The sequence below is a fragment of the Sparus aurata genome, chromosome 23 (assembly GCF_900880675.1).
Source record: "Sparus aurata chromosome 23, fSpaAur1.1, whole genome shotgun sequence".
Lineage (NCBI taxonomy): Eukaryota > Metazoa > Chordata > Actinopteri > Spariformes > Sparidae > Sparus > Sparus aurata.
This window is the reverse complement of record NC_044209.1, coordinates 8730494-8754235: the sequence shown is the minus strand read 5'-3', so window position 1 is coordinate 8754235 and position 23742 is coordinate 8730494. Positions and strand designations below refer to the sequence as shown.

General features: G+C 42.5%; 4 protein-coding genes and 1 non-coding gene across 6 annotated transcripts; 1 reads left to right on the top strand and 4 right to left on the bottom strand.

Annotated features, from left to right (window-relative positions):
- Positions 1-284: 284 nt before the first annotated feature.
- On the bottom strand, positions 285-3908 carry LOC115575990 (uncharacterized). Its single transcript, XM_030408446.1, has 3 exons — positions 3263-3908; positions 2563-2745; positions 285-653 (listed from the first exon to the last, which is right to left on the bottom strand). Exons 1-3 carry the CDS (start codon positions 3363-3365, stop codon positions 331-333), a joined length of 609 nt encoding a protein of 202 aa, XP_030264306.1. The 5' UTR covers positions 3366-3908; the 3' UTR covers positions 285-330.
- Positions 3909-4041: 133 nt separating this feature from the next.
- On the bottom strand, positions 4042-11877 carry plbd1a (phospholipase B domain containing 1a). Its single transcript, XM_030408445.1, has 11 exons — positions 11603-11877; positions 10769-10991; positions 10478-10561; positions 9998-10139; positions 8327-8467; positions 7131-7275; positions 6517-6717; positions 5775-5915; positions 5496-5681; positions 5021-5127; positions 4042-4898 (listed from the first exon to the last, which is right to left on the bottom strand). Exons 1-11 carry the CDS (start codon positions 11670-11672, stop codon positions 4722-4724), a joined length of 1617 nt encoding a protein of 538 aa, XP_030264305.1. The 5' UTR covers positions 11673-11877; the 3' UTR covers positions 4042-4721.
- Positions 11878-11967: 90 nt separating this feature from the next.
- trnar-ccu (transfer RNA arginine (anticodon CCU)) lies at positions 11968-12040 on the bottom strand. The gene has a single exon. It is a non-coding gene; the product is annotated as a tRNA-Arg (tRNA).
- Positions 12041-12311: 271 nt separating this feature from the next.
- On the bottom strand, positions 12312-19195 carry pick1 (protein interacting with prkca 1). The gene is made up of 13 exons (XM_030408724.1): positions 19008-19195; positions 18354-18425; positions 18046-18157; positions 17747-17875; positions 16658-16724; positions 16463-16552; positions 16310-16363; positions 16080-16142; positions 15760-15893; positions 15067-15159; positions 14897-14947; positions 14665-14809; positions 12312-13854 (listed from the first exon to the last, which is right to left on the bottom strand). Exons 2-13 carry the CDS (start codon positions 18392-18394, stop codon positions 13580-13582), a joined length of 1254 nt encoding a protein of 417 aa, XP_030264584.1. The 5' UTR covers positions 18395-18425; positions 19008-19195; the 3' UTR covers positions 12312-13579.
- LOC115576226 (galectin-1-like) lies at positions 17770-23742 on the top strand. 2 transcript variants are annotated; one of them, XM_030408727.1, is made up of 5 exons: positions 17770-17905; positions 22494-22535; positions 22710-22789; positions 23049-23220; positions 23413-23742. In XM_030408727.1, exons 2-5 carry the CDS (start codon positions 22527-22529, stop codon positions 23557-23559), a joined length of 408 nt encoding a protein of 135 aa, XP_030264587.1. In that variant the 5' UTR covers positions 17770-17905; positions 22494-22526; the 3' UTR covers positions 23560-23742. The 2 variants fall into 2 exon arrangements, with proteins under 2 accessions (XP_030264587.1, XP_030264586.1); XM_030408726.1 differs by lacking the exon at positions 17770-17905 and adding an exon at positions 18639-18746.

Sequence of the window (23742 nt, the reverse complement as noted above, 5' to 3'; positions counted from 1 at the left end):
ATTCAGAGTAGTTCTTTGTTTTGTCTTTTAACAACACACTTGCAGTGAAGTACACTAAACTATACATAATAATATTGGACACCAATTTACACTATAACACGTGTAATGTTTCATGCAGTGCAGAAATATAGAACAACGGAAAATTCAAAAATCCATAAAAAGAGAAGAAAGATGTCCAACATTCGGATAACAAAACGGCAGAAAACTCACCACAATGAGCAGAGTCGAAAAGTCTTAGTAGAAAAAAAGCTTTTAAGAACACCCACCCACACACACCCACACACACCCACCCACACCCACACACACACACACACCCATACACACCCACACCTACATAGTTTTAGTTGTAACTAACGCAGTGCCACCCAGCTCTGTGGCAGGAAGTGGGATCCTGTGTTCCCTCACTGTGCTGCATGTTGGCAGCCCTCTGCCCCCATTTGTCCCAGCATGCTTTGTGGGGTCCCCGTTTGAGGTGAGGCACCCCTCCCACTGTGAGCTGGTCTGGGCCCCGAGGTGAGGGTGATAGCAGGGTGAAGGGGCCGCTGCTCCTCTCTGCGACATGTGTGCATGACCGTTTCTCTGCGAAGGCTGTGAGTGGATAATGGCAGCTGGCTCTGTTTTCTGAGGAGGTTCCTGTTGCTGCTCCGCGTCCTCTGCAACACAAACAGCTGTGACATTAGTGCGTCTGAGTATTCAAATAAAATCAATTTTGTTGTGCAGTAGGATCTCCTTCAACGCACGTTCTTAAGACCAAGGCGCTGGTAAAAACAAAGTGACATAATGTTGATTTAAACCAACAGTTATGCATCTTAGAAGGTCCACTGTGCAAGGTTTGGTAGACCTATTGGCAAAAATGGAATTTAATATTCATAATTATTTTTTCTTCAGTGTACAATCACCTGAAGCCAAGAATTGTTTTGCTGTCATTACCTTAGAATAAGACTTTTGTATCTACAGAGGGAGCAGGTTGCCCTCCACAGTGGCCACCATTTTGCGCTGCCATGTTTCTACAGCAGCCCAGAACGGACAAACCAAACAGTGGCTCTACAAGGGGTGTAAATCCTACACGCTGGACATTTAAGCAGCCATTTATTTTGATTATTGATTCACTTTCAACACGTTCACACAATGTAAAGGCAGCAATATGTGTTAGGGTTAAAAAAGTCTCAGAGCATCAATATGCAGTCGTGGGTTTATATTCTAGTCATACATCTATAGAACACTATACCTTGAAAATAAGCTTACAATATTTAGGAAAATTATTATACAAATGTGTAATATAACATTTGAGAACTGTGCATTATAAATGTTTACGTGTCATATGTTGTTTATAGGTTGTTGTTTATCATTTCCGTATGAGGGAAGGGAAATTATAACCCAGCAGCTACAGTATACTAGAAAAAAACCTTGTTAACATCCTTGCCATGTCATATTGTTTTCACCTATATTTAGCCAACTGGTGTAAAAAGACATCACGAGACAAGCAGCAGACAACAACAATGACATGTTTCACAGCAGCCAAGTGGACAAAGCTGAATAGCACCAGTCTGCTAATCTAGTTTTTCACATTCCTGGTGGTCGTGTGGATAAAGCTCTGTTGACAGACCATTTACTCATTGAGGACTCAAGCACGCTACTGATAAAGTGAATGTAGTTCCTCCTCATTCTTGAGAGTTTTCATTTAACTGGGTTAGGGCTGCAGTCCAGAAGAGTAAAATTAAGGTCATGATCATGTTGGCATTATCATCACATTAACCACAAAAGCTCAAGATTTTAGCCTCATCTAGGCTTTCCAATCAGCACAAGGGACATTAAAAGACTTTGCTTTATATAAATAGAGATGGTCATTGATTGTCAGGGACGTTTTAATGAGCATCAAGTTCTAATCAGCATGTTTCACAAAGCAACTACAAAGACACCAGCAGCTTTCAAACATCTGGCTTATAGGAGTGAGTGCAAGCTTTTCCGCTGTTTGTGCCTCTCTGCAGGTCTTTTTGTCAGTTTACGTGTTTTCAAGGTCATGTGGAGACCTAATTCATCCTGCCTAACCAACGGATGAGTGTTGAAACCAGAATAGCTGGCAAGAGAGCGGGGCCGACCCATGGGACGCCTGAGAAGAAGAGAACAGAAACTGTGGAGTTTCTACTGTGATGAACGTCACACTTCATCACCTGCCTGCCTGCAGCCCCACTTCCTCCAGGCTCCTCTCAGATACCCGCTCTGCGTGTCAGATCCCCCACTCACAGTGAGAGAAATGTACTCCTGGTGGATGAACACGCAGAAAACGACATGTTGCCCTGACGTGAAATACACCACCGCAGGGGCATTTAATCCAAGACATGGAGAATAAATCATTATTTTTGTGGCGCAAATGGTCCGTCATTTCCCAAGAAATGACACTCTTGTGAGAGCAGAAAAGACTTTGAAACAGGATTTAGCCCACTGTGTGACACTTTCAGCTGCAGAGGATCCTGGGCTATGTTGTTCTCTTATGTGAAGAATTAATTCATAAAACTGAATAAAATAAAATAAAACGGATCATCTGATGTTAGTTGTCCTTACCTGAGGTGCTGCTGGGGCTGTTCTGACGTCTGTATATGACAAACCAGAGAGCCAGAGTCAAGATGGACCCCAGTGTGGCCAGCACCACAAAGATCCACAGAGCTGGACTGAGCACCATCACCGGGTTGACCTGGGCAGTGCGTTCTGTGGATCTCAGCTTGACCACAATTGGCAGAGTTGGCTCTGAGGGGAGCAGAGAAATGAACTACCTCAACAAAAAAAACAATTTGCATTCTCAACAGCTGTAAAAACCAAAAGATAGTTGACAGGATATGAGCACAATATTAGGATCGATTGGTTCCTGAAGGAGCAGGGCTGCAGTCAAGACCAAGTCAGTAGGATCCGACTCAGTCAACGATTATTGATGATTATTTTAAACTCAGAGGCTCTGTACATTGTCTTTTAACAGGGGTCTAAATAATGTCATTTTTGCATAGAAAAGTCCATCAGCAGATGTACAGAGGTGTAGTCCCCCGAATGCTGCGAATCACAGAGGAGAGTCAGGGGGAAAACAGTATATCTGTGAGGTTTAGACAGCTTGGAATAAAGTCCACATCAGAAAGGTAGCAAGGAGATGTCAAGTTGAAGAAGGTCAAAAACCAAAACTGGTTCAAAGCGGCTTAGAAAGGCAAACATTGAGAGAACAATTCTCCTCAGGAGGAAGAAGAAAAGAAAAAACAAGAGGTTCAGTGGAAATCACCTGTTGGCAATTCAGGTTCAGGTCTGCTTTCCATCCCACCAGTGACACAGTCGTTGACGAGGCTGTCCCAGTGGCTGCCAACAGGACAGTCCTTCTTGGTCATGGCTGTATCAGGGTGAGAGATGTGGAGACCTGCTGCTGTGCTGCCCTCCCCTACACTCGCGTTTGTGACACAAACAGAACTGTGAGACACAGAGGAGGGATGTGACGGAAGGATTTATGAAATGAATGCAGAGTGCCTAACAGACGTTTCAGTTCCTCCATTTCATAGGAAAGAGTGAATCACTACATGTGTCCCCGGGGGCCGTCAGAGAGATGTTTCTGTTTCAAAAACAAAGAGGTCCTGACCTCAGTTTAGATTAAATACAGTATGACTGGCAAGTCATAAACATTTTACTGTTTGTCCATGTGGTTAATTGGTGCACATATCAATCAATTACAACTGTTTACAAACAACATATCCATTTCTAATTTACTAATGAGACCAAATGCTTCGAAAACATCACATATCTCGCTGCCATCTGTAACGCAAGTTTTTATAAACTACATACTTTTGGAGGCAGCAGTGGGGCTTGACAACATGATCATCATCAAACACTTTCTGACACGAATTTCCCCCCATACATCTTGTTATTGACTGCACGCAACCTCAGCAAAAACCCTTCACAACAAGCTGGGACATGAACCTCTCCCATCACAGAGCACAGAACAGCTAGCACCGGTGAAAGTGTCTCAACCAGGAGCTGCACAAGACGAGACTGAAGACAGGACTGCACTGGTACAAGTGTACACCTTTAATAAACAATTCACACTTTAAATGACGGCATGATACAGATGTGAAGTATTACTCATTATATCAGAAACAGAGGTTTACACAAAAATACAAACCTGAGATATTCTTATCTTACACAGTATGACAAATTGATGCACAGCAGAGCACAGCACCAAAGATCAACCGCCCTGAGTGTGACATTGCACTGATTGTTCATTTATCATCAAAAAGATTTTTTGCATTTACATAAAAAAACATTCAAGAATAAACCACATATTTAGTGCATTGATTCTTCATTTTATAAAATCATGAAGTAACTCTCAGTGTTCAAGGCACAAATGGCTGCAGGTATCAAAAAAATAAACACTACTGCGTTCTACTGTGATCCAAAGTTAATCATCCAACACACCCGGAGACGTGTTCAAATTTGATCGGCAGTTTGACAATTAGGCAGTTCATCGAGTGGAAGGAAGCATTTTTCAAAATTTAAAGATTTAAGAAAAAAAAGCACATGTTGGCAGGACGCAATTCTGAACTTCAAGCAACAGTTCAAATAAAAATCATCGTTTCACAAACTGTACCTTTGACCCTCATCATTAAGCACTCTGAAAGCATCTGACAGAAAGTCTCTCCCTCTGTCACACACACGCACACACACACACGCGCACACACACACACACACACACCTCATGGCTCGAAGAGAAGGGGCTGGATCTTGATGAAGCTGAAGTTGTAGTACTGCGGCAGGCCCTGGTGGCTGATGCTGCTGAATTTATCCCAGATGAACGGCTTGAGTCCATCCTCCGTCGTTGGCCCGTTCACCGCCTCCGCACGGAAGTCCCCAGCCATGAGGAAATCTGTTACCTGGACGGAGGGCAACAGGGCAAGCAGAGAAAATCTCAGCTGAGCCAAAAAGCATTTTTTTGAACACAAACAAGTGACCTCCATGACCGTGATGTAAGATCTGTGAGGTGACAGGACGCTACCTTAGTGTCGTAGCAGCCTGATGGCGAAGGCCTCTCTGTCCTCAGGTCGCCCCGGCAGCAGATGGACTTGCAGGGGTCACCCTTGGAGTATGGATCCTTCTTGTAGTCTGAAAAAAAGCACACAAAAATGAAAACAAGAAAAGGAAATCCAGGTTCCAGTTGATCCAGAGAACCAGCTGAATGTGGGACAAAAAAACTGGAGGCTGAGAGATATTCTAGTCTGCTGATGTTATCAAATACATATCAGTAGTGGTGTATATGTTGTCCAATATGCACCGATATGGCTTTTAAAATTATTTTTTTTTACAATGCTTAATGTAATAACACTTATTGTTAAGCTGTTTAATATCCTGCATCCATTACATTTCTGTATTACAAGGGTTTGATAACCTCATTTGAAAGCTAATTGAAAATAAATAATCCAGTGTCTGTCAGGCTCTTATATAAACTAACAAACTCAGACGGAGCCACACACCATTAGACCTCATGATGTGCTTCAAGGAGTCCAGGTCCTTGACATCAGCCTGGTCACGGCGGAAGATCTTGGCTCTGGGACAGAGATCATAAGAGAAGTCCTCTCCATACTCCTCCCACATTTGTCCATAACCACTCAGCGAGTAAATCTTCTGGTGGAAGGGAACGTTGTAGGAGGGCCAGTACCCTGCAGTAAACACAGACAGGGAGAGATACATTCTACAAACTTCCAAATGAAACAAATGCTGTTAGAAATCAGAAAAAATGGATCTGTTGTTACCTCTGCGCAGCGCCTGCGTCTGGTCAGAGTACTCCACCAACCCGGGGATCTGCTCCACCACAGTCAGAGCGCCGTCATCGACGCTGTGGCCAAGCTTCACTTTGCTCCTGTCCACCACCATGTACTGGTTGTTGTAAGTACCTGCAAGAGTTGAGGTTGGGTGACGGTAGATCGAAGTAGAGCAGGTACAGAAGCAAAAAGGTTCATCAGTTTGTGCACCTAAAAGCCTCTGATCAGACCTCCATTGTGAGTTTAACACCACTGCGCCGCTTACAGTGAAATTTAAGAAATGTATTCTGTCCATTTTAAAACAAATGTTTTGCATTCTAAAGAGCCATTCATCAAAGAAGCTTCATTGACAGCTAGCTTGAGGACTCAGAAGGGTCACATCTCAGGCGTTCAAGTTGAAAAGAACACTGACTAAGCATTGCACTCGTGAAACAGAAACCAGAGTGACGATTGTTTTATTTCAAGCATGCCAGTCGCAGCTGAGGTAGCCTCGAGCGTCAGGAGGAGCAGGCTGCAGAGGTGTGATAAGCTCCTTGCCTTTCTAGCTCCACACCCACACATGTCTTTCTTATTTCAAAATGTGTAGCCAGCCAACGTAACTGCTGCTGACTCAAGTTATCGGCCTGTTAATTTCTGTTAAACCTGTGTGCCTCTGCTCTCTTGTAAAATCATTTGTCGCATAATAACGAAAGAACACGTATGCTGAGTGCTATACAGATATATAATCACTTACCAGAATTGTACTTGGAGAAGGTTTTGGCCCACTCTTCTCCAGTGTGTGCCAAACTGTGAGCCAGCCTGACCCTCTGCCACGCCAGCAGGCTGCTGGGAGTGATTGTGTCATAGAGGGAGGAGTTGAAGACATTGTTGGTGGTCTGGGTCATCATCAGATTGCTGCCCAAGAGGTAGAAGTCATCCAGAGACACCAGAAAGCCTGAAGAGAAAGACAAGCTGAGGCCATTTCTGACCATCACCACAAACAAGCCCTGTCCAACATTCGTGGCATTCGTTGCTGACAGCAGGAGAACGTGTGCGTTTGTCAGAAAGAGGTGTGTGTGTGTGCTGGTGGAGGGTGTACGAGACTAGATGAGGTAAACATGGATTCTCACACAAAGTAGCAGAACATCATGTGAAATACCAACACATGTATCCAGGAGAGAATCGGCGTTTAAAACAGCAGTTTCATTTTAGATGTTTAACGCCAACGTTAATTTAGAACATGTATGAAAATGATCATAAGCTGTTATGGTGTGGTCCTCCTTGCCGTTTAGAGAATCCCTGACTGTGGTGAACTTTTGCTTCTATTGCATAACTGTGATAGCAAACGAAAGAAGAACTCCTACACACCAGGGTAGCTGCTGAAGGACAGTTTCCCAGTGGCCGTATGGGGCTCAGTGATGCGGAAGTCCCAGTGTTTGTAGATCCGCATGGTGGCGGCGTACGTGTACCAGCTGGAGTGGGCAAACAGGAGGTTCTCAAAGCCAGGCAGCATCTGAGGGGGAGGACGGACAGAAATAAAGCAGAGTTAGACCTAACAGTCTATCTGGCATTCCTGTGTCAGCAGAAAAATGACTGGAATTTGTGTCAGTGTAAATTTGATTAAAAGAAGCACTTATTTAGACACAGCAACTCAGCTCATGCTTCGTGCAATGACCCAATGTAGGGTCGCATGTAAAGGGGCAAAACGTCATCTTTAAGCTCTCTCGCCCTACGGTCCCTTTGGTGATTCCAAAGGTTTCCAGAGACACACAAATATCAGGCTTGATCACAGGGACATGTGAGGATAAAATGACACAAAAGACATGTTGATTTGGGGATTTCATGCAACTCTGATGATGATGATGAAAGAAAAGTTGTCAGTACTCGATAACGTAGCAAATACCTTTGATTTAATTTTAAAGCCAGTCAAGGGGAAAAAAATAGTGCTGACTTTATTAAACACACAGTAGCCCCTATTCACACTGCCCTTTCAGTGCGGGAATCATGCGCAGATTCTCAGGATCGCTATGTGTGATAGTTTCGCTGCAGTTCTGAAGCAGCTCTCAAGGTAGCATCAGAGCCGCAGCAGAGCAAGCCGAAGTCTCTGTGAACTGACAAACTGGTGCGGCTTCACGTCGGTGCTGCTTGGTTCAGTGTGATCGAACGAAGGTGGAGAAATGGCGAGCGATTCGCTACGCCGATAATGTGGAGTCTGTGTGAAAAGGGCTGGTGAAACACAGCAGAAGCTGCACTCCTCAGAGATATAACATTCCCTAAAAAAGGTTCAATATTTCTGATGTATGTACATTTATTTTCACAGGAAATTAATACTATATTGATAGTTGCTTGTTTTGCTCATTTAGCACAACAACATGAATGCTCTGATCACAGCTAATGTTTGAGAACATTTTCCAACGCAGCAGCTTAGCAGGAAGAGGACTTCTAAAACACTTTCTTTTAATAATAATAATAATAATAATGTCTCCTGTGGAGCTTTGTGAATGTGTTATGTCGAGTATGTAACAGGCCTTACAAACTGACTGGAACACGTTTTGACCTCTGACCTTGATGAGTGCAGAGCAGTGACCCATCCCTGGAAGTTTGAAGTTTCTGAGCGGGGGGTTGGAGGAGGGGACCAGAGCTGGGATCAGATCCAGCAGGTCCCCCACTGCGTTCAGGAACTGGACGTCAAACAGGGACAGCGGCTATGGGAAGGACACCAGATAAACACCTGCAGGTCAGCGAATGGCAATGAAGAGTAGTGCTGCTTCCACACACAGCGACACAGCCACCGATCCAAAAATAAATCTCTTACCAAACAACAGATGAGTTTAGGAAATTGTTCAGCTTAAAAATCAAATACATATTTTTTCCTCTTACATGTAGTGTACGGTGATTTGCTGTGTGCTGCAATTTCTTGGAGCCATCAGCTATAGAGATATCTCCTTCCTCTCAATATAATGGGACAAGATGGCACCCGGCTAGTGGTGCTCAAAGAAAAAAAACTTGAAAAAAACTAAACAGCAATGTCTCTTTCTTGAAATCAGATCCTATTACGCAAGATAATCCACAGCCCTTGCTGTGAGCAGTTTCATGTAGGAACCACTTTCTTTCCAAACAACCACGCAGAAGGAAGTGTGCGTCCACCCATGGACAAGAGGCTAGCTGACTGAGATAACTTATGTAACGGCTCAGCTGAGGAGGATGGCAATAATGTCTACATCCCTTGCTGTTAACAGCACGAGCCTCTCATCTATGAGTAGAAGCATGTTCCCCTCAGCATGTTGATTTGGTCGGCGATCGTTTGTTAGTAAAAAACGAAATGGTTCTCACATGAAAAAGGTCTGAGGATTGTCTTGAGTAAACGGGTCATGATTTCTGGGAAGAGACAGGGCTTTTGAGATTTTCAAAATTACTTTGTTGGCTCTTGGAGCACCACAAGCCGACTGCTACCTTGTTCCATAATATCTCTACAGTAAATATCTCCAAAACTCAGCAACTCACGCCAAAACAATCTAGATGGATAAATAACACTTCAAGTAAACTGTCTCTTTGAAATCCCTGAAATCAGAAGCTATTCAGAGACTTTTGATATCACATATGCACCATCCAAGCTGCAGTCTAACTATATGTCCCACCAGTAACCTCCTATTAATCTAACCTGATTCTAAAAGTCAATTAAACAATTATATAAGGATGCTACTTACAGAAAATAAACTTATTGATAATTATAAAGTACTATTGGCATCTTTTCATCATAAACCAACTCTGAAAATAATGTGGCTGCTTTTTGTCTACAAGCCACGAGCCTACATTCTCATTTCCCGTTAAAGTTTAGAGTGTGAAGCTGCGATCTATGACTGGAAGTTCCTCATTTTAAATATCAACTTCGCAGAGTAGTGTTTAAAGCAGTGCACCGGTCAGATGAGGTAAAATTAATGAAGATCTTGAAGCAAAGAATATGTAGATTTTCTTACGCACTGCACTTCTATGTTGTATCTTTACATCATGTACATATTTAATGAATGTATACGCCGATTCTGAACAGTTGCAATTGTTTCTTCTGTATCTAGCCCACTGATTTATAAGTGTGTTTTTGTCATTGTGGGATCAAATTGTTCTCTACTGTTGTGTTTTGATGCAACCAGAGGTCTTCTAGGCATTTAAAAGAGAGTTGCTGCCCTCACTGGCAAGTATAAACACCAGTCAAAACGCTGAGATATGGCCAATTATACCTTTTTCCCTTGTTTCTTGGCCCAGGCTGCAACTCCTGCTTGCAGCCCGTCCAACTGAGCCACGATGAAGCCCGCGTGTTTCCACAGAGGATCAGAGCTCTTGTTCATTTTCACCTGCTCTCTGGTCCACGAGTCCTGCTTCCTGCAAGTACAAGAGTGACATTTGATGCCCACTGTAAAACACTGGGCTCTTATCGAAAGATATACACATACAGATACATGTTGATAATTAGAGGGCATAAACTGAGAAATCCTGCATGGAAAGAAATATGATCCCATTGGGCCACTCAAAACCTTTAAAACATTGCATTGTCAAAAGATCTAACAGCCCTAAACTGGGTGTAATGTGAGCTAAACTGAAAAACTCTGAGAAGAGGATATGAAAGATGATGACCTGTGTCTCAGCTCGGTACAGTATGTGGTGGCGGCGCTGCTGCTTGTGGTTTAATCATTTCTACAAGGAAGAGAAAACAGACTCACGCCATGAAAGTCTTAACCGGGCCGAGGACCTTTGGGTCGTGGATCAGCTGCGGAAACATGTTGGTGTAGTGGTCCATCATCTGCCTGCGGAAGAAGAGCATGTGTGGCGACTGAATACATGTAATCCAAGGAATACTGTTTTAAAATTCTTCAACAGCGGTCACTGATGACCTCCCAATCACCAATGTGATGTCTCACATGTGTTTTCATTATCAGATGAGTGGCACGAATAGACCTCCTTGTGAAAAGATAAGGATACTTTATAGGAGCAGTGACATTCATGACACTTACTGGGCCGTGAGGAAGCCTTCCAGGTAGCCAGCCAGGAAGAACGTGACCTCGTCAGTTTCAGGGGTCTGTCCGTATCCAGCACGGATCTCTAGGATGCTCCAGCCTGTGCTGGACAGGGTATTGTTCAGAAACCCGTATGCGTCCCCCTCTGTCTCCAGCACCCCCTCCTTCAGCATGACAGTCTTGTGTTGGGCGTCCCAGTACACCGTGGCTGCTGTCATCTCTGAGAAGACAGCAGGTGCCAATGAGGTCAGTAAGAGGGCATAAGACAAACTAAATGGCAATACAGCATCTCCTGCATGACATTCATGTAGACAGTTCTGTTAGGGCAATTCTCCTAAGAGCAGTAAATCTAAGCCACAATGGATACTGATATTGCAGGCATATACCAATTACATGATAGTGTACTGGTGCATTTATCACAGGCATTGCATTTTTATGTTTTTTATGTTTTTTTTATTTTTTTATTGCTTAAGTGACAGCTGACATTTCCTGTCAGTCACGAGACACACTAATTCATCGCTCTTTTCTTTTACTCACGTACATGTTTATACACGGCTTTATGTTAACAACATTGAAAATGAAAGTTAAAACTACAAGAAATCAGCAGCAGCAGGAGCAGGGGGACTCGTGGGTTTGGGGGATTTTCGTAAAGGTAAGCAACATATATTCAACTCAAGCTGTCGTCTGACACGTTAAATCACAACAGCGGACACGGAGAGTAACAGCAGCACAAAGCAGCATGCGTGCGTGCGTTCGGTCAAATCCCGACACGTAAAGCCATTCGATCTTTATACAACCACTCGTGATTTCACATGAGGTCGACCCACTTACTGTCAGAGGACGCGATGGCCGTCGCTGTAATAAACAAAAGAAAGACATACAGCCTCTTTACCAAAAGCATGGCTGCGTGTGTGCAGGTATAAAGCTAATGCAACAGCAGAGAGAGACTCGGATCTGCCCACGAAGTTCAGGCGAAGAGGAAATCATCCGTCTCTGGGCGGTGGGAAAGTCCGAAGAAACCTAATCAGTGCGCACGGAGCGGAGCGTTTCCTGATTGGCTGCGAGGAAAAAATGGAAAACCCGCAGTACATGGCACTTATAGTCAGAGCAAAGAGTCGTGCTTGATCTGGCATAATTCAAGTATATTACACGGTCACCTTCGGTTTGAGAGTTTATACACGGGAACAAAAAGCGTTCACCCCAGATGGGACTCGAACCCACAATCCCTGGCTTAGGAGGCCAGTGCCTTATCCATTAGGCCACTGGGGCTATGCGGCATAGTTTTACCACATAGAAACAATTTATGATGGATATGATGGATATAGCACAACGTGTCAAGCTATCCCAAAGTTCGCCAAAGCCAAACACTTTAGTTATTATGACTTTATTCATGGTAAAAGGCAACATAGCCAGTATAGAACTGACCTAATAATCAGCCAGTATGCTTTAGGCATCTATCAATTTATCTGTGTAAGACAAAATAACACACAGTAAGGTTAGGTCCTTCTGATTCACTACAAAAGTCATAAAAACAAAACAATACATGGGTAAACTGTTTTTAATTCAAGAACAGTGTGCTCTGATGTGATACTGCCCCCAAGTGTCTGTTATTAAAATCCATTAAATCATCTCAACACCTCCGCAGACAAGAAGGACACACACGAGTGAACAATTATTTTCACTATAATATAGAAGTAATCTTGCTCGTTACAACTTGCAAATATATTTTGACATAAACAATAAATAAAGTAGGAATGACAAGAGGTTTTTTTTTTCCTTTTCCTTTTTACATACTTATTTACATGTAGTGTTTGTATTTTTCAGTCGGTTTCCACAGTGTTACAGCTCTGTCAGGCTGTGTGCAGCTTCCTCCTCATACACAGAAACACTACCTGAGTGCAGGACACTGCTGGAACGAAAACACACGCTGTTGACGGGAAGTTAGCAACACGGGCGAGTGTTCCAAGAAAAAATAACAACACATTTTTAACTTAAATCATGTGAAGGGGAAATTGACTTTGGTTGTGGAGATTTTGAGTGGCAAATGCAAGCTCTCCCTGTGTAACAACTAAAAATGTCATTAGAAGAAGTAAAAACAGAGGACATAGCTAAAACGGAGCAACAGAATCACATCAGTGTCCCGTATGATCTTCAACAAAACCTTCACATTTTCACATATTTATCCATTTGCAAGCAGTATAAGCAGAGTGAAAACTGTCTCTGTTGAGTGACACGGTGAACCCTGTTCAATGTGACAAGATTGCAGCGAAGAAAACGACAAAATAAAAATGTAAATATCAAAGTATAACTTTTACAATCCAAAATATGCACACTGACACACAGCCCGGACATTTTACACTTCATTAAGAACAAAGAAGGCACACCTCATATAAATATAAACCCTCATCTGCTTCATAACAGCCCGTCCATTACATTCAGATTAAAATAAAGTAGCTTTCTGTTAGTGTGGTCTCTCTCACAGTCATAGGCAACGACCTTATGTGTGGAGGACGGTCGCATCGAAAAGCAGGAAGAAAAGTTGACAGTGAAGATTCGTTGCGGTAAAATCATAACAATGCCGTTCATTTCAGAGTATTACAAGAAGAAAACACCACCAAAACGCCAGCGCACAGCAGCACTCTCAGTAGTTTATCACCGTTCTGACAGTAGTGTCATCCATTTAATCTGCTACAGCACTGCACAGAGCCCCGCTTGGCTGACATTTAATGCAAGTGAAGAATGTTTATGTCACGGGGATGGACCTCGCTCCACAAGAACACACACACACACACACACACACACACACACTTATTCATCATCGATCAGTTTCTCGGCGCCGTTCTCTGCTTGTCTGCCCGCGCTGCTGCCTCCTTCCTCTCCATCTCCTCTCCCGTCTTCCTCGTCCTCCTCCTCCTCATCTCCGGTGTAGGAGGAGAGCGACTGGCTGCTGTAGTTGATCATGGTGCGGGAGAGGTCCACTTCGATGGGGAACACATCGGCCTCCTTCAGGACGGCGTAGCACTCGTCATAGTAGTGCGACATGCCCGAGACGAAGCGCTGCAGCTGGAACACGATGTCCTGGACTGCAGGCGGAGAGCACACGAGGGAAATCAAGTTACTTTTGTATTCCTGCCTTTGCTTTACAGTTCTCTGTATCTTTGCATCGCTTGTTTGTGCATTTCTTCTTCTGACTAATCCAATTCTAAATAATTCAGTTTCTCAAGCTGGGTGCACACTAATCACACTAATATCCTCTTGGCCAAAACTGTCTCAGAATAATAATATCTTGATAATAATTGCATAAAGTTAAAATGTAGCACAAGTCAAAATATGCGTGACATCAAGGAAAATCAAAGCATGCCTTTAAATATGAATGGGAAATGGGAAATAAACTGAGAACAGCTCTTCTGCAGCTGTTATGCCCTCTTGAGGGGTTAACATGCCATTTTGGGAAGTCATAAACAGTGCCATACTCCTTTTCCTGCTTTGTTGCTGTTGGTTTACACGGCCCTGAGAGTCGAGCTACTTCAAAAAACATCACGTCCTTTTTTGGGTGTGAGAACAGAAACAGTCGTTGCAGCTGAGTCTCTACGATTGCGAAAACCACAGCATTTTAACCCATGGCAACTAGTAAAACTGGTTATTTGCTGCATCCCTACTCATGTGTGGCATGTACACAGTACCAGCCCTTCATCTCTCACATCCTGCTTCAGATATCAGATGTGTTTCGACCTGTGACAAAATTTACATCCCGACATGGCTGGGTGGTCGGAGTGACAGACTTTGCTTCTTTTCGTGGGCGACAGAGAGAAACTGATCAGAGGTGTAATGACGGTGTCGTTTGCACCTGAGCGAGTTGTAAAAAGACAACAACAACAACAACAACAACAGACCATGTTTCTGATCCAACAGCTCTATCTTCTCCAGAACGTCCTTCCTCATTTTGGCGAAGCGGGCTCGCGCCTCCTGCCGACACCGCAGCACCAAGCGGTACTCATAGTTCCCGGTGCTGACTCGATACAGGGGCTCTCCCATGGCCTGCAGGAGGAAGCACATTATTCACTGCTTCAGATGACTGATGCTTTGAGCAACCTGTAAATCTTGCTTACTCAAATGACAACTCACAATACTGCTGTATTCTTCATCATCCATTTCCTTCACCTTCAGGCAGTACGACTGAAAAGACACAGAGAATTCATTTTGTTTCTCTGTTGACTGACTTCTTGAACAGATTTACAAGTGATGGCGCTGCACATGACACTTTGACTAAAAGACACACGCGGCTGCTGACTCACCAGATATTCAAACTTCACATCCAGGTACTTGCGGATGGTGAGCTTGGTGTCCGGTATGGCCTTGTGAAGGTACGTGTTCAGATCGTGGAGCATCTGAACAACGACAGTGATACTGGTCAGTCATGTCATGAGATCCGAACATGACAGAGACACGATAGAAGAGAGCAGAGCCGGATCGACTTTAGACTTCTTTGTAATCAAACAAAGATGTGCTTTGTGCTTCTATTAATGATGCTTGATCAAATTTAACTGGCCACAAATACAAGGCAAAAATAAGCTCATCAAATCCCTTACAACTTTTTCCAAGTCCGCTACAAGAACATTTAAATAAAAATGTTTCTCTCTTTAAAAAGGTGCGCAGTACAGTTTTTCTAAACAGCGTGTTGAGTGTGTTTCCTTTCTGACAAAACATCTGTAAATATGAGTTTTTAAACGTTTAAATCATCTTCTCCTTCACCGTCTGTGCCGGCGTATTGATAAGTTTTGTAGTGTGCTACCGCCACCAAGCGTCAAACTGTGAAACTGCATGGCGGGATGTAGACCCATGCCTTTGAACGGCACAATCAAAATGGGGACCGACTTGTAAATACATCAAACTACAGCGCTGCTAATGGTCAAAAGCTCCACAGTGTAACTTCAAGAGTCCCGAGTGTTCTCGAGGGCTTCACAGCCGACCTACGAATCTTTACTCACGGGTTTGATGGTCTTCAGCAGCTGAATGCCGTATTTCTCAATGTTGCGGTGAGCATCAGCAAACTTCACAAAGGCCTCGCTGGCTGCAGCCTGAGGCTCCCGTACCCCGATGACTGAAAACACATCCCCGAACGCTGGAAGGGCGGAATTTCAAACACCAGTCAGATGTATTAGAAACTGAAGCTGAGATAAACTGAGATCTATGAAGACTATGTTGTGTTCTACCTTTATTTTCTTTGACTGTAAAATGTCAAAGGTTAAAGAGTGTACCAAACAAATTAGTAATACATAATAATTTCTGACTTTGATTAGTCACTCACCTCTGTGAGTCTGAGAGAGCTCAAAGAAAGCTCGGAGCAGCCTCTTTGTGTGCTCCATCAGTCCTACAAGCAAACAGAGGAATAATACAATAATACAAGACACCGGATTGAATGAACACAATCTGTCTAACAAAAACATCATATTAAAAGTTAGCTCATTTCAGTGATTACACAAAACACGGTCGAGGGTCAACACTTAAGTTTACTGAAGACTGTTTTTTACTCTTTACCTTTGTAGAGCTCGGCTGTTTTCTCCAGCTCTTCCAGTCGTTTGACCAGTCCATCTGTAAAGTACAATCAGTGCACACAAGTAGAGCTTTATATCTAACTGTAGCAATCAATTAATGAAATCAGAATGCTCGTAATAATAATAATAATCTTACCGTTGCATAGAATAGCTCTGCTGAGTCCGAGAGCGTCTGCAGTGCCTGAGCTCATGTTCTCCACCAGGCGGTGTTTGACTTTCTTCAGCACTGAAACTCAAAAACATACGTTTAATGCACATGTACAGCATTGGATAAAAGTGAATGTGGTAGTGGAAAAAATAACTCATGATTAATATCTCATGGAAAAGATACCTATATCCAGGGACTTCCCCTGTTTGGGATCTGCCTGCAGCTTGTTGTAGTGGATTGTTGCTTCTCCCTGAAAGAAAAAAAGAAAAAGAGATAAATGAAAATAAAAAGCTGAGAAAATGAAATCGGATTTATTTAAAAGAAGACAATTTTCGAGAAAAAAATCTGTCATCCATTTATTAAATTCATTAAACTGTATAAATGAATGTTTAAAAGACGTGTTGGCCTATTTCACATGTGGTAAAATCAACAAAGTGCAAACTCTTCCCGCTGCATGGTGCTGAGGGTGAAACTCACGTGCAGCATTTGCACTGAATGCACCGCAACACAATCTAATCCTTCAAATCCCACACTGAAGCCCGTCTTTAATCCGTCACACAGGAAGTCATGGCATTTTTGGTGCGGACAAAAGATGCCAAAACCAACAGAGCCACTCTGCAGCGGTGACGTGATGCCACATTCTATGAGCTATTGTCCCGGACTCTTCAGCGGAGCTCGGCACGCCAGTAAAGTCCCTCTACTCCTAAGTCTGATGTCGGGTTTGCACACATAATTACTAAACTGTTGGACTATTCACTGCTGAGTCTCCAGCCACAAACCGCACACAAAAATGTGAGTCATGTTTTGCTGATTTTGCATCCCTCTACTTATGTGCTTGATTATCATTACTTTAAGTTTTTTTTAATTTACTGAAAGATTGGTAGTGGTGGGGAGTTTAGTTTAGTTTGGGACTCACCAGCCACAACAGAAAATAACCCAGCTTTGGCAGGTGACTTTGTTTTTTTTCTTTCTTAGTTATCACATATGTAAACCAGCTTTTGTCTCCCTGGGGAAGTTTTTTTTCCCACTAAAATTGAGGGTCTACAGACAGAGGATGTCGTTACAGGCTGTAAAATCCAATGAGGTGATTTGATCAGGATTTTGAGACATACAGCATAAAAACTGACCTATTTGACTTAACCTGTAACAGAGGCAACCTTGTTGAATTGGTCTAAATCGAAGTGGTAAACAATAAGCCATCAGAGCATAGCATGTGTTGTTCAGGACTGTAAGTGACTGTGGACTGTAATGTCACTCTCAGCATCTGCGTACCTGGACAGCCTGAATCATCTTGGCCACCTCCACTTTGGTCTTTCCCTTCACTGGTTTCCCATTCACGCCTGTGATTTCATCGCCTGCTGCCAGTGTCCCTTCCAGAGCTGCTGGGGTGTTATCAAAGACCTGCGGAACAACAGCAACCACATTAAAAAGGTACCACAAACACAAGCTAGACATTCCTCCTCTGACTTGATCAAACGGAGCTCGACCTCCATTTTATCAGCATTAACTGGAACTCAACACATGTTCTTATGTTACATAAATAAGGCTAGTATCAAGTGTTCTGTACTGACCTGGACAATGTAGAGACAAGGACAGTACTGTGCCCCTCCACCAATGCTGATCCCAATAAGATTATTAGCATCTTTCTTCAGACACACAGTACCAGGAACTGTTGGTATCCCCCTGTTGAGGAGAAAACATGTTACATTGAGATTCACAGCATTTAGTTGACCCAGTTTTAAGAAGCACAGCATCAGAGTATAAAGCTATTGAATTTTACAAATAATCAGTTAAATGATGTGTGAAGTGCTGTTAAATACACTGAGACATATAATTGAATGGGGGAGATAATGAAAAAGACAAAATGATTGTAACTCACAGTTTATCCTCCTCCAGTTCATAGTCCATGTCAGTGAACATTGTAGGAGTGTCACTCCTGTCCCTGTCAAACCTGTGATCACAACACAACCCATCACGTTAAATGTTCCGGGACTGTACATGAGGACTGACGTGAACCAGATAGAAACATCATGGCAGCTCTCTGACAAACTCAGCAGCTTCCTCATTCTAAACTCCCAAAGAAATAAAATCGGCGCAAAACTGAGCTACATCGTTGTCTGTGTCATTTTGAAGTGTGCTCAAAATAAAGCTGGTCAGTCTGTCAGAAACTCAAGCGGAGCTGAATCTCCTCTCAGCTTCTCTCGCCTGATCCACAGTAGCTCTGCAGTCAGTGAGGAGACGCTAGCTGCTGCGGCAAAGGAACAAACAGCTGGTAACCTACAGTGCATGCTAGCTACCCGATGTTAGCCAGCTAAATATGTAGATCTGAGTCTAACAACTTATCCAAATACGTCGACTTCGCGAAAGAACCAACTACTGTGTATTTTTGTAGTAAAAGATGCCAACTCACATAAAATTGCTCGCTAACGCTGGCTTATTAGCTAGTAGCTAACGTCACTGTAGGATGTTGGCAGGCAGGTGTAATGGCAAATGTTGCTTGTTGAGAAACGTAAATACGCTGTAAACGACTTACCAGTTGTTTAGAATATGCACCCGTCGATCATACAAATGTCCCTGCTATGTATATCAAGCGAAATATATTTTTTAAAAATCGCTTCCTTTTGTAGCAGTTATCTTAATTTCTAGATCCAGTGACAGCTCCTCTGTTTACTTTCTTTTGTCACTTCCGGCAACATAGCGGAAGTTTTTGCTAAAGACTAAAATCCTTTTATATTGTTTTCTTGTAGTCAGGGTTAAAAACATCAACTCCACCTTATTTCGTGGTAGATATACAGACAATTTATATTGATGTTCCCTTTGTTAAAAAACAAACATAACGCCACTGTGATGACGTCCAAACAAGCTTTTAGCTTATTTAAAATCATTAGTTGTTACTGCCCCCTTGCGGCGACGGTCAGGAACTGCAGCACACTGAATACTTCAGACTAACGTCAATGCAGTCAGACCTCCACTTCCGGTACGTGCTTTCAAATTAAAGTTACCAAAATGACGCAATAGAAACTCTAATAGAAAAATCTCGTTTTTCCTGCAAAAAGCTGTTAAGAGCAAGACGATTGTCCGGTGACCAACGGCGGTATTCGAGTTAGCATCGTCAGTGCTTGAAATCTTCCCAATAGTAACGTTACTGATATTCATACTACAGGAGTAGATTGACATGGTTCCTACTAGAAAACTGAAATTGTCTCACGTCCGCCCTGAGATGAATTTATCAAAAGCCTCCATCCATTATGTGACCCTGGATGATTTGAATATATTACAGTTCCAAACTGTGACAACTGGTATGTTACTCTTTCTAGTTGCTTCACTTAGTTAATCAATATAGGTATTATTTTCACTGTGACGACCAGAAAACAATGAAAATGATAGACTATTTATACTCTTACGATTGACACTTTTAGTGCGTGGCCAGGCGTGTTGAAGCCCCACGCAGCTGTACCAAATTCACAGCTGTATATAAAAACACGTGTTGATACCGTCGGTAAAACTAATTCTCAATACTTTCTGACGCGCGGAAGTAAGAGAGGAAGCTGTTTGTTTCACGCTCCCTCCCACTGTAAGCTCCTTTACGCACATCGTCGCTGGCTTTTACGCACCGCTAACTGCTTTTATCACAAGTGCAGCGAGCACAGAGGAACGTTCTCTCCCTCCCCATACAAAAGCATGAAAATAAAAATGAATTACACCAGCTTTCATTGGTGGCAATGTCATAAACCAGCAGACCATGCCTGAACTGGATATGATGGCGTTTTGGGGACACTGCTGAAAAAAATGAAAAATGGCTACTTTACAGGGCTGTCAAATAGGATTACGCTAATTTTATGTGATTTCTTCCCTCATTGTCGCGCTCAACCAGTATGAACAGTCTAAATTCACATCAGCGCAAGTCCGCAACCAACACTGCACATTATCCAGGGAATCTATCGCAAAGCTTTCTAAATTATCACTGATGTTTGAAACATGTGTCATTAGTCATCAACTTTTAATTCGTTTGCGTACAGCGAGAGTCCTGCTGCTCAGTGTGACCGACGGCCAATCAGACATCACCAGCATCACGGAATCAGACTGTTTCACCTTAGACAGGCACCATGACGCAGACAGGACAAAACAAAACAAAGTCAATCACTGTCAGTAACTGGTTTAAATCACCGGAGACGTATAGAGGGATTAAGCTTTGGATGACACGCGCTCTCAGGGTGCGCCAACGGTTGATCTGATTTTACGCACAGACTGTGCGGCACAGCTGGTCCGGTGTCGTGTTATCTTCGTGTAAACGAAACTCTCAATAATGTAATCATGTAGAATAAAGGAGAAACTCTACAGAGTAGAGAAACATGGGGTGCACTTTACTGCGGACAAAGTCATACTAACATCCACACGTGTTATTGTGATGAGGAAGTATAACCCTGATACAGAGACAGGTTTGATCCTCTGCAATTAAACGCACCATTATCATTCGTGGCCACAGGAAAGCCTGTTATTGATGTATGACCAGTAATCGAAAATCTTCCAATAACCAACCGTTGAATTCAACATAGATCCATTGTTCATCACCTCTAACATTAAAAGTAGGTTAAAATGGTAAACAGCCATTTATTACAATATTATTGTTGCAAATGATAAATTAGGTCCTACAAAAACGCCATAGGAGGCTCCTCAGTGAAAGCCACGTGATTCAACCTGTCACTCAATCAATGGATACTAATAATTATTTATTTTTGATGATCTAGCACCACAGTGTTCCTTTTTCCATCACTTTAATAGATTGGTTGAATCCCATGGGTACAGAACAGGCACGTGCACACATAAGGTCCAAGGGGTGCTTGAGCCCCTGCCCTTTTTGCCTCGTATTATAAAGTGCCCTTTTTGTGTGTTTTTTAATGAAAAGGTAAATTCCTGTTGTGCATAGAGATGTGAAAAAACGGCGGTATAAAAAAGCGACTTGAACCTTTGTGAGTTATAAATCCATGAACATAACTTCCTTATGGGGGCGAACAAGTCGCCTCCCACTTATTCAACGTGCTTAAATATAAGTCATATTTCAGAAGAGTGTCCATTTGTGCTTGTTAAGCTAGCTGCTTGTTAATGAGAGTTAAGAATAATCTGACAGCCGTCTGTGTCGGCTGTTTATCTGCCACAAATCTTAAACTTCTTCCAGATATTGAGCTTATTGTAACTTTGCTGTTGTAAGCATTGTTGTTCCTACTTAGAGTCACAGTAGTCACTTCTTGGTTTTGTCACATGTATAAATGTGTAGCCTGTATTTCTAGTTTGCACTTGCCCTCCAATAAATAGCCTAATAATCAACCAGCGTTGTATTGCCTTTAAAGATTTGCAGCTGAATTGCATGTCTTCCAAACCTCAGTATTATGATGATGTGAATAAACTCATGTTGACAATAATTTGTTGACACAAAAGAAATGGCAATTGCATATCACTCACAGCTACACAGGATACACAGCTAAATAATAGATTTCTACTAGTACTAGTTCTTTGTTTATTCATTTTACATTAATTAACCTACATATTGTGTTTTTAAGGCCTGAAATTTTTTTTTAGTGCGCGCACACACTGCCCTTTTCTGACTTTGAGCCCCTGCCCCTTTATAATCATGTGCACGTCCCTGGTACAGAATATTTTCCTAGGTTGTGTTTCTGCTCCAGTGATGTCAGTGCTGTCTTGGAGACCCTCCTCAGTGTACATTCACGCTCAATGGAAGAGTAGTTAGTTCACTTCACAGTGTCACCATCAGAGCTGTTACTCACAACCTGCTCTGTGATCAAGGAGGCAATCAGTGTTATTTGCCAAAAAAGTTGAACAGCAGTGATTAAACAGAGCAGTGCCTCTGCATTGAATAGCCTTCTTGATTGTGTCTATGATGAGTGGGTCACACTGTAACTGATAAAAGACTTTTCACTGAGTCTTTTGTGCTTCACCTCATAAATCAGGTGAAACTCCAATGGTCACACTTACGTTTTGTCTCCGTTATATCTTCCGTCAGCTCCAGGACTGATCACCAGCACCAGCTTCCAACATGAACATGGTAAGTTACTCTGCTGTGTTTCTGCGTTTATTTCACTGCACACAGAGTATAGATTTGTTGAATAAAAATACCTGACCGATATTAATATTTGGTTGTAACTAAATCTGCTACCACTCTGAGAAGCAGTAACATTTAATTCCCCTGATGAAAAGTTTGCTTCTCTGTGTTTCTCAGCAACTTGAACTGAAGAATGTGAATCTGAGAGCTGGAGATCAGCTGAAAGTAAAGGGGATAATTCTCCATGATGCTGAGAGGTAAGCTAACTAAACACATTGTATTAAATTCATTCATATATCCTCTTAACTGAATCAAATAACATGGTGATATATTTGCAGGTGTATTCTGGGTAAATGCTGCAGTGAAAAAATGTAAAGTTTAGCCCTCCACTTTTATTAAACAGCTTGGTGATCATAGTATGTCTTACTCTGAACCTGTGTTGTTCTAAGATCTGCAAACATATCAAGTCTTATATATTAAGACTTCTGTATCACTGTATAATTTTGGACCTCTCAGATTCCAGATCGACCTCGGCTGTGACGCAGACGACCTGGCGCTGCACTTCAACCCTCGTTTTCATGACGACGCTGATGGATCTGTTGTCGTGTGCAACTCAAAGACTGACGGTTGTTGGGGTGAAGAGAAGCGGGAAATACACAACCCCCTACAGAGGGGCACCGATGTCAAGGTGAGGGAATGTTACTGAGGGAAGTCAAGAAGTGTTCAGTTCACCCAAATCACAAGGAGCATATTCACCCACTTACCCTCAGTGATGTTCAGCCATGAAGGGAGATTTGTTTGGAGAGGTTTTAAGATCTCTGTGTCAGATATTTTCTACTAAAAATAAAAATATTTTCTGAAAGTATCTTCTCTATTTTAGATTGTGTTGAAGCTGGCTGGAGACATGTTTGAAGTGGAGCTTCCTGATGGACATGAAGTCCAGTTTCCCAACCGTGACAGCATCGATGTCATCTCCTACGTCAAAATTACCGGAGACTTCAAACTGACTTCCTTCAAGATCTGCTGAGAGACACAACTGCTCTTACACATATGTTTGTTTATCAGATTAAAGATGAGACATTGAGAATAAGTCAGGTATTATGAGAGACATTAATCATTAAGAGATGTAGATCTTCAGTGCATTGGAAATGTATCTTTACTTAAAAATGTCATGTTGTGCACAAGAATATAAAATGTTAAATTCAACTGA

What these genes read in the sequence shown, in the direction of transcription:
- plbd1a (XM_030408445.1), bottom strand. Translation starts at nt 11,672, where the DNA reads ATGCTTTTGGTAAAGAGGCTGTATGTCTTTCTTTTGTTTATTACAGCG. An exon ending in CTTCTCCAAGTACAATTCTG is followed by an intron (nt 5,916 to 6,516) that starts GTAAGTGATTAT and finishes CAACTCTTGCAG; the next exon opens with GTACTTACAACAACCAGTAC. An exon ending in CAGGCTGCTACGACACTAAG is followed by an intron (nt 4,899 to 5,020) that starts GTAGCGTCCTGT and finishes CCCTCCGTCCAG; the next exon opens with GTAACAGATTTCCTCATGGC.
- LOC115575990 (XM_030408446.1), bottom strand. Translation starts at nt 3,365, where the DNA reads ATGACCAAGAAGGACTGTCCTGTTGGCAGCCACTGGGACAGCCTCGTC. An exon ending in TGAACCTGAATTGCCAACAG is followed by an intron (nt 2,746 to 3,262) that starts GTGATTTCCACT and finishes TGCTCCCCTCAG; the next exon opens with AGCCAACTCTGCCAATTGTG. An exon ending in CAGCCCCAGCAGCACCTCAG is followed by an intron (nt 654 to 2,562) that starts GTAAGGACAACT and finishes TTTGTGTTGCAG; the next exon opens with AGGACGCGGAGCAGCAACAG.
- pick1 (XM_030408724.1), bottom strand. Translation starts at nt 18,394, where the DNA reads ATGTTCACTGACATGGACTATGAACTGGAGGAGGATAAACT. An exon ending in AGATGATTCAGGCTGTCCAG is followed by an intron (nt 16,725 to 17,746) that starts GTACGCAGATGC and finishes TTTTTCTTTCAG; the next exon opens with GGAGAAGCAACAATCCACTA. An exon ending in CAGAGCTATTCTATGCAACG is followed by an intron (nt 16,364 to 16,462) that starts GTAAGATTATTA and finishes TGTACTTTACAG; the next exon opens with ATGGACTGGTCAAACGACTG.
- LOC115576226 (XM_030408727.1), top strand. An exon ending in ATTCTCCATGATGCTGAGAG is followed by an intron (nt 22,790 to 23,048) that starts GTAAGCTAACTA and finishes TGGACCTCTCAG; the next exon opens with ATTCCAGATCGACCTCGGCT. An exon ending in AGAGGGGCACCGATGTCAAG is followed by an intron (nt 23,221 to 23,412) that starts GTGAGGGAATGT and finishes TCTCTATTTTAG; the next exon opens with ATTGTGTTGAAGCTGGCTGG.